Raw genomic sequence first — 9624 nt, forward strand, 5'->3', positions numbered from 1 at the left:
CTCCAAACTGTGGGAGGAGTACACTTCCCTTCCACACTGAAGTTTGGTTTAGCCACAAGACTTGCCCCCATCAGTGGAATGTGGGCAAAAATGTCAGTGTGAAAGTATGGAAGCTAAGTTTTAAGAGTCCTGGCTAGCCTTTTCCCCTACAATGGTAGAATGAGACATGTGACCTGCAGATTTGCTAAGGGTAAGACAAGAACCCCACATAACCCACACTTAACAGGAAAAAAAAAAATACTTATGGTTATTCTATGGTTGTTTCCTATGAAGCAAAACCCAACTAATACATGAGATCATTTATACCTCTGTGTAAAATTCCCATGAAGGCTTGACTTCTCTGTCCAATTGATGACACTGCAAGAAGAATCCTGAAGACCAAGTGTGGTTCAGTCCCTTCTATTTCTATTTCAGACCTTGACAGGCCCAATCGGAACATGTTTTCATTCCTCTACCTATGGTAAGCAAAACTGAGTCAGAGTCCAGGCCAGGCCTATCAGACGCTCTTGGAATCTTGGCTTCTCTGGTTTAACATGTTGTGGAAGTAAGTCATGCATGCTTTTTTTCCCTCCCAAATTTTTATTTAAATTCTAGTTAATTAACATATACTGTAATATTGGTGTCAGGAGAATTTAGTGATTCATCACTTACACATAACACCCAGTGCTCATCAGTCATTCACAATTCTTGAACCCGTTGGTTTAAATATCTCCCTAAGGTGAGCTTCAATATATAGGAAAGAGGGTGAGACTAGTTGGAGCCATAGGCCAAAGCTTTTCCAACTGAGTTTTACCAATAAAGCTCATAGCTTGGCTCTTATTAAACTTCAATATATTTCCTGATTGATATAAAATGTATACAGGGGAAAAGTCAGTAGAAGTCAGTAATGTTAGAAATCACAAATTAAAAGTGATTAATATTAGAATCATTTAATTTGGTGAATAAAAACATAAATGACAGAAATTTGAGTATTATCAATGATATATTAAGAAAGTTTCTACCAAAAAAAAAAAAAAAAAAAGAAAGTTTCTACCAGTACACTTTTTGGGGGAAGAACCACGTTATTTCTGGTCATTTAGCAGAGGCAGTGTTTCCAAAAGCACCTTGGAATTTCTTTCTAAAAAGAATTTCAAACTTTTATCCTAAAAGTAGTTTCAGGATTTTCAACTCTCTTCATATTTTTACTAACTTTCTATTTCTGCTTTCCTTCTCAACCTAATGTTTCATGTTGAGAGGTTATGAAAAGCCCAGTATTCAGTATTAGTGTCCACTTTGTACTACATCTTATGCTGGAAAACCAGACTCTTGACTACCTAATTCAACATCACTTCCATTTCTGAGAAAGACTTGTGAGTGGACCTCAATTATAGCTTCAATTCTCAAGGAGCTTGAGACAACAACAACAGCATTCATTACACCTATCACCAAATATTGGTACCTACTTGTCTTGCACTGAGAGAAGAATTGCCCTTTATTCTTAACAAGCAGGCAACAGGATCAAAGAGATCAGATTATTCAGGTGAAATAACAAAGACAAATACATATGAGATAAACCTGTGCAGTTACTTTCTGGTAGCTTGCCATGTATTTTCCTCTCCTTCTTATCTCAAACTTCAGAAAAGCCCGGACTCTGTTTCGTTCATCCCATTACTTAGCACATTAACAGTTGCTCACTTTGCAATTCTTGATTGAATGGATACAGGCTAGTGTTTTTACTTGACAGTGAAGATTAATGAGTTAATACATATAAAGAGCTTAGTATAGTGTCTGATACTAAGCACATAATTATTTTAAAATGAGGTAAGATTTAGAACAGAGACTAGAAGAGTCTTTTTAGAAGTTTGCCTTCAACTGACCTTGGAAAAATAAGGAAAAGTAGGCTGGCAATGAGGCTAGGAGTATAGAAAAGTTCTACAGGCCAAGGTATGCTAAAACAAATTAATTCCAAATGACATGTATTATTTTATACAAAGAATGATGCTTATTTTAAGTCCACAGTTATAAGATTAAAGGGGTATAATCAAAGCTTGTTCAATAAATTGAAAGTACCTTCAGACTTTAGTAGGCCCTGGTAGGCCCAATATATTATTTGCTATACTGAATCCATCCTATTTAACTGTGATAATACTACACCAATAGAAAAATATGTTAAGACAAATTTAAAACATACATATTTTAACTTTATTACATCATTATTTAAAGCTTGATTTTGTAAAACATAAAAAAATTCTTAAGAGTTCTGTATCACGGGAATTTAAACAGTGGCAATATACACAGCTTTGTAGGTTCAAGTTATATAAATTAAAATCAAATAATTGGAAATGTTTTCAATATGGAAAATATACAAATGAAATAAATGGCAAAAGTATCCAATAGGAACAATATTTCATTACTTACAGATTATCATTAGATAATTTCAGGATCTAAATAAAGACTGTGAATATTGAGACTTCTTTTGTTGTATTTTATATTGCAGTATCTCTGTAACCTATATTCTGAGTCAAGGTACTTGACCAAAGGCATTTAGCTTTATAGCAATAGTTTTCCATCTACAGTTACCATCTTCAAAGGAATTGACATAACAGTGCTGATATAATCTGCAAGTTCCCTTTTGAACAATGTGCAATAATTTATGTCAACCCTGTATAAAGTCATACAGGTACCAAAAAATGGAACAATTATGCACAGTTCAATAGAAGTTTTCCCCACCTAAAAATTAACCAACGAAACAAAATGTATCAACTATAGTTGACTTGGTTTCAGGAAAACCACATCTGAGAATTACAAGTACCATCACTGTCTTTATCTCATCCTCAGTCATTGACAGGAATTTTGTAGGCCACCATACTATTTACTTTGTGGATTGTAGTAGTGAATGAACGAAGACGGACTTCCTCAGAATTGGTAATAAACTGTGGTCCCGACTCTTCCCATTTTTCAGGAACAACCAAATCTTTGTCTGTATAAATCAGTAGATCAAATGAACCTAAATTGGGGATAAGATCATTAAAGTACAATTATTTTTTCAAAACCACAACTGCCCTTCCTGTCTCTTTCACATTTGAACCACCTATAGTGTCAGAAAAGCTAGGTTAGTTCGATCTCTTTACCTAACTGCTTTTCCTCAGTGGAAATTTTAGTACAAAACATACTGTACTCCTTTTAGTTTATTTTATGAAAAACTCGATTTTCTTTTCTTTAAAGAGAAAAACCACTAAAAATATTTGCAGGAAGTGTATCATTAATCATGAGACAGCATGAATCTAAGGCACAGAAAAGATAACAACTTGGTACTGTGATTGCCATATCCCAGTACCCAGAATGGCATATGGCATATTGAAGGTATTCAGGATATATCTGATAAATGAAGGAGTAACTCAGAAAAGACACAATTACAGCTATAAGTCTTAATTATAAACACAGAAATATGTAGAAAATAAAAATAAAAGAAATTACATCAAAATATTCAAGAGTGACTACAGTAGAATACTTTCATTCCTTTCCTTTTTAGCACTTCTAAATAAAATGCAAATAGCATTACTTTAGCTTTACAACATTTTTCTAATTCACGTAACATGACATTGATAATTAAGAAAAAATTTAATAAAAGCGTTAATTCTTAAAGTAGTAGCTTAGTCTTTCCAACAACAAATTTAAGCCAATGTGAAGTTGTAGAATACTTACAAGAAACTTCCAGCAGTGGCAGAAATGTCACCGTAGCTGTGATCTGTCTGATCACTGAACGGATTTCATCTTGTATAGCTTTCTGAGACTTTTCTCTGGGTGCACTATCAAAGAAACCAAATTAATTAATTCATTTTAACTTTTAATAAGTAATTTAAAACACTGGTAAAATTATTTATCTGATTAAGTGCTTTCAAAATCAAATAAGTAATGCATTCAAATGAGTGTTTTAACATGAATATAAATATATGTCCTTAAGAAACATAGTAGGCACAATATGTATCTCTATTGTTTCATTTACCCTTCCAATGATTTTTTAGGGTTGATCTTAGTATCAGGTCATTAAATAACAGAGGACTAGAAAAGCTGCCAAGTGCTTCAAGTCAAGCAAACTTCAGCATGTCTTAAAGATAACAAGTAGTATTTAAAATACTTAATCAGTATAATCATTTGGCATTTTTAGTAATGCCTAAATGTCTAATATGCTATTGCCTCAAATATGTTAATTATGTATGGAGTTATTTTTATAATTAAACATTTTCTAAAATAGACTAAAGATGACTTCAGGAGCAAAATTCATTACATTATGAGAGACAGTTTACAGGTAAGCATGCCTAGGACAAGGCTAGAAATTAGCATATAATGATGGGCATGTCCCATCCAGAGGATCTAAAAATTTCAGTTTAAGAAATGTCTAAGGAAGTTTGTAGCATTAAATGAAATACAGTAAGCTGGGGAAAAGTTTAGGATAATAATTCATGGTTAAAAGTACCTTTCAAAATTCATGAAGTGGCCCACCTAGGATAGATACCATGTGTAGCTGTATGTATAGCACCATAAATAACTGAAGTTTGAAATTTATGGATTTAGCCTATGGGCAATTATGTTAAAACTCCATGATAGCCATAATTCTTTTGTGAGCTCAATCCTTCTCCACAGGAGATTAAAGATCAAATCTAATATACTTAGAAACAAACGACCTTACATGAAACTAGTTCAATATAATTAGAACTCATTTATAAAAGAAAACAGTTTTGGAAAGAATCTATTAAAGTGGAAGCAATTTACTTCATACTTACCTGTCATCTTTCGCAGTCTTGTCACACTCAATATCAAATTGCCACCTTTCAAGGACCTCACCACTTTCAATATTTGAGATGACTACCACCAGTTTCTGAACTGAACACTTGTATAACCAATCTGCAATACATAACAAGGCATCTTTTTTGGTTCACTGCATTACAAAACAACTCTCTTCCCAGGTCTCACTTTCTATCCTCAGCAAATTCCTACCACTAGGTATTTTGGAACTCTGCCAACCTGTACCGAAAACCTGTCCCACAATAACCTAGCTCTGGTTTTCGAATTCTCAATACTTATACCAGATGTATAGTACTGAGTGCTGAAGACAGAGTAGTGAACATGCAGTACACCCTAATCCAAGGGAAGATGCAGGGTACGGCTATTAATCTAACCATTGCACTAATAAATGTAAAAATTATTAATTGTGATAAATGTGATGCAATGAGAGAATACAGGAAAATCTGACTCGGAGTTTTCACTTGACTTCAGCTCTACAAATAAATACCATTAAAATATGCACAAGGATACAGAAAAGGGCACAGGTCTTAAATACTGAAAAGGGAAGAGCATCTGCCCCGATGATTGAAAGAACGGTAATCCAACTACAGGAAAGAAAGGGGAGAATGAACAAGTTCAGTTTGTGCAGGATACATATGGGTCAGGCCATGTAAGCCCATGTGGGCGAAATTAAAGAAGTAATACTTGAACCAGGGAAGTCATTACTGTATTTGAAGTATGCTGTGATGAAATTAAACTTGTATTTCAGAACTATCCTTCTTGCTGTGATGTGGAAAGTAGAGTGGAGGTAAAGAGAGGATCCAGAGACATTTATTAATTAGCAATTCAAGCAAGAGGAAACAAGGCTTACAGGATAAACTAGTAGAGATGGATCAGTAGATAGATTCAAGAGATTTCATGGTTAAAACTGTTAAGATTTACTGATTACTTATGAGAAAGGAAGGGGAAAGACTCAGGGATAGCTCCCAGCTTTCTGGTTTATAACATTAGTTGGATGGTTGATCCATTCACTGAGAAATAGACTGCAAACTGGAGAGGATGCTTAAGTTTTTAAGATTTTAAGATTTTAAGTAATCTCCACACCCGACATGGGTCTGGAACTTATAACCCCGATATCAAGAGTTGCATGCTCCACTGACTGAGCCAGCCAGAAGCCCCTTAAGGTTAGTTTTCAAGTATCACTGGGATAGCCACGTGAAGCTATCAAGGGAGCCACTAAATCTATGAGCACAATAGAACTGGGCTGGATGTATGCTTGTGAGTCAACTACACAAAGGCTGTTACTGAAGCTATATACATGACATAGATCATCTAGAGAGAGATTATAGTAAGAAAAGGGCCTCAGGACGAGGCCTGAATTAATCTTGGAAATTGGGATAGTATGCTCAGGAGTCTGCAGGTTTTTTTTTTTTTAAGACATAAAAACAATTTTATAATATTTAGGGCTTGTGGGCCACCTAGGTCTCTGTTGCAGAGTCTTAAGAAAAAAAGAGCCCTTTAATAATCTGAGAACATTTTTAGTTTGCAGGCAGTACAAAAATAGGCCACTTGCTGGATATGGGCTGTCAGCTTTGCTTACCCTTTGACATATCAACTTTTTCTCAATTTAGCTCTGAAAAGGAGATTGGGTAGCAACTTAAGGATTGGGATGCGTGGACATTTTTTTCTTTTAAAACTGAAGACAGGGGCGCCTGGGTGGCTCAGTGGGTTAGGCCGCTGCCTTCGGCTCAGGTCATGATCTCAGGGTCCTGGGATCGAGTCCCGCATCGGGCTCTCTGCTCAGCGGGGAGCCTGCTTCCTTCTCTCTCTCTCTGCCTGCCTCTCTGCCTACTTGTGATCTCTGTCTGTCAAATAAATAAATAAAATCTTTAAAAAAAAAACAAAAAAACCCCAAAACTGAAGACAGATGAAACCAATGAAAATAACTCAAAACAAAGAAGTCAAAAATACCAGAGAACTGAAGTCCTTAAAAAGGCAAGAGGGATGGAGATTCAAATATACTGAACAATTTGCCTAAGAAGAGTAATTCCTTCATTTTAACTAAAATAAAAGGGCGAAATTGTAAAGGAAGGTCTGCATACACCTGAGGTGAAATATCCTCAGTGCAGTCTTTTTTTTTTTTTTTTTTTTTAAGATTTTATTTATTTGACACAGAGAGAGAGAGATAGAGAGAGAAATATCAAAAGTAGGCAGAGAGGCAGGCAGAGAGAGAGGAGGAAGCAGACTCCCTGCTCAATCCCAGGACCCTGAGATCATGACTTGAGCCAAAGGCAGAGGCTTAACCCACTGAGCCACCCAGGTGCCCCTCAGTGCAGTCTTAAAGGAGACAACCCAAAAACCAGTAGCTTAGGTGGGGCTTGCCTCTCCATTAAATTACGATGACATAAGATTCTTAGTTGCTTACAGGTTTCAGGCTAAATAATCTGAGTACAGCCCTATGAATGAGTATGGGTGATTTAGCCCTGAAAATAATAAAAATACAATTAATCTAATTTTAAAAATAAAGTTCTTGATAACAGAACTGTATGACTCACAAATTTAAAAAAAAAGAGAGATGACTACTCTAAGTGTTTTTTAGAACTAGTTTTGGAAGAGCAAAAGGGGACCTAGAGAGAAATATTGTACAACACAGAAAAATTATAAGTGAGAATACTAAGTAGAGAAAAATATTGGGGGGGGGGTAGGAATAGATCGAGAACAAGTACTGATTCAATTCAGTAACTTCTTGAGCTAAGAAAAACAATGAGTGTTCACATAGAAAAGGCTGACTGACTTCTAGGAAGGATTTTTAAAAAGACAAATGGAAATATGCAAAAAATAAGAAAACTCTATTAGGTGCTCTATTACTTAGTAGTTCTTTTTTTTTTTTTTTTAAGTTTGGCTCCTAGGTTGGATCTACTTTTATTTTTCTTTATCTTAAAGTAACGATGGCTTTAAACTCTAGGCAGCTACAGAAAATATATCATGTTAAAAATATATGGTGGATTTTTCTCCAATAATGACCACCACCATAGTACGTAAAATTCGAACTTGGTTCTATCTGGCTACATGAACTGCAAAAATCATTTCTAAGGGAGTGGATGGAGACAGTTCTGTGAAGCCATATCAGATTCCTAACATCAAAATATTCAACCCACTCACAATGCAGTATGGGAAGGGTGGACTTTCTTTCAATTTATGTATTATCTGTTTCCTTCCCATTAAGAATCACTATATTTGGGATTGTAGCGTTTTACACCTTTGTACAGAGCTGAAAAATGACCACCAAGATGCTAGAAAAAACACAGTCCTAAAAGGCCTGCAAAACTCAAAATGGTTTTCAACAATTAAATACCTTTCAGTTGTTCCACCACATTATTTAGGTATTTTATGAGCTCAGGATCAGTTGTTACAAGCAAGGTGAGTCCATATTTCTGCACTCTAGTAAAGGTTTCAGATGGATATATGCCACGCTGATACAAAATGCTGTTGATGCCAAATGCTGAAAACAACAGGAATGTTAAAGAAAAGTCATTATCACATTGTAACTCTGGAAAATAAAATACTTTCAGATGTGGCTGCCGTTTCATTAATGGTATAAAACTGTAAATGCCTAAACATGTGTTTGGGGGCATCTTGTTGAAAGCACAGTAGGTAAAAGGTGGCATTAAACATCCTTAAAATCTTGCTTCTAAGTAAGAGAATATGATACCTACATTTCTGTGGCAATAAAAGAAAGTAACCTCAAAATGCATTTATCTACTGTCGAAGTAGTACTACAGCTCACTCTAATCCAAGTCCCAATTCAGATTATGGGATTCGAGGGGGTCACAATAGGCTTCTGCATCTGAGTTAGCAACTAATTAACTGCTCCCTCCAATGCTCTCAGCAAGCTTTCCACTTTACCCCGCCTTTCTCCTCACAAGTCCTGCCAGAGTCTATCTGAAGGTACAAGTGGCCTAGTCCAAAACAGCGTTTCCTAAATCTAATCCATCACCTCCAATACCGGAATCAAAACGCGGCTGAGGGGTTGTCAAAAATATAAATGGGCCCCACCCGGCTGTACTCCGCCTTAAGTCGCGGAGGCCGGGGTTGGGGGCTGTGGTGGGAAGTGCGGAGGCTCTGCAGTTTAAAGCAACGCTGCAGGTGGAGGGGCTATGCCGCGAGGCAGGCCTCAGCAGCACCTAGGCCTCCTGCTCCACCATTAGCAACGCGTCCGGGGGCGGCGCCTGCATTGGCTTCTTCCTAGATTCTCCCGCCAGGCAGGAGGCGGAGGCCGACAGAGCTTAACGGGAGGCATCTCGGTGGCCCCCCACCGCCTCCCCCACTCCGTGGCTGAGCCACGGGCCTACCCGGCGGCCTGGTCTCAGTTCTCCCCGCCCTCCGGCCTGCGCGAGGAGAACTTACAGAAGAACTCAGCTACGATTTCGGCGCTCCCGCGCAGGGTGATGCCTTGCTCCCGGGAAAGCTGCAGCGCCATGGCCGGTCCTACAGGCGAAGGAGTGAGCTTCCACCCGTCAGAGAGCGGCAGCAGAGATGTACACACCAATTCCCCGCCACTCGTTTCAAAAGTAACGACGCAGCGCGCCGTCGGGCCCTCCGCGCAGGCGCGACGAGCCTCTAGGCGCCGCCCCACGCGGCGGGTCCTGCAGGTCCTCTGTGCGCCTGACAGAGCAGGCCCCTCACGCAGGCGCAGTGGGTGGGCGTGTTCACGGCGTTCCTGGTCGTCCGGCTCCGGAGAGTCCTGCTTGAGCACTTAAGAGTTGTGGTCTGGTAGACGACGCTGTGGGAAGGAGACGCGGAAACCTGACTTTAGTGGCCGCTCCGTAAGCGTGCGGAGTGAGCGACCAGGGAGCCCGA

The 9624-nt window shown here is 38.1% G+C and overlaps 1 protein-coding gene across 1 annotated transcript; it reads right to left on the reverse strand.

Annotated features, from left to right (window-relative positions):
* Window positions 1-910: 910 nt before the first annotated feature.
* MAD2L1 (mitotic arrest deficient 2 like 1) lies at window positions 911-9377 on the reverse strand. The gene is made up of 5 exons (XM_004747990.3): window positions 9172-9377; window positions 8120-8266; window positions 4764-4884; window positions 3685-3788; window positions 911-2986 (listed from the first exon to the last, which is right to left on the reverse strand). Exons 1-5 carry the CDS (start codon window positions 9242-9244, stop codon window positions 2814-2816), a joined length of 618 nt encoding a protein of 205 aa, XP_004748047.1. The 5' UTR covers window positions 9245-9377; the 3' UTR covers window positions 911-2813.
* Between the last annotated feature and the right edge of the window lie 247 nt (window positions 9378-9624).

This window comes from Mustela putorius, unplaced genomic scaffold, assembly GCF_011764305.1.
Source record: "Mustela putorius furo isolate JIRA1106 unplaced genomic scaffold, ASM1176430v1.1 tig00000721_pilon_pilon_pilon, whole genome shotgun sequence".
Classification (NCBI taxonomy): domain Eukaryota; kingdom Metazoa; phylum Chordata; class Mammalia; order Carnivora; family Mustelidae; genus Mustela; species Mustela putorius.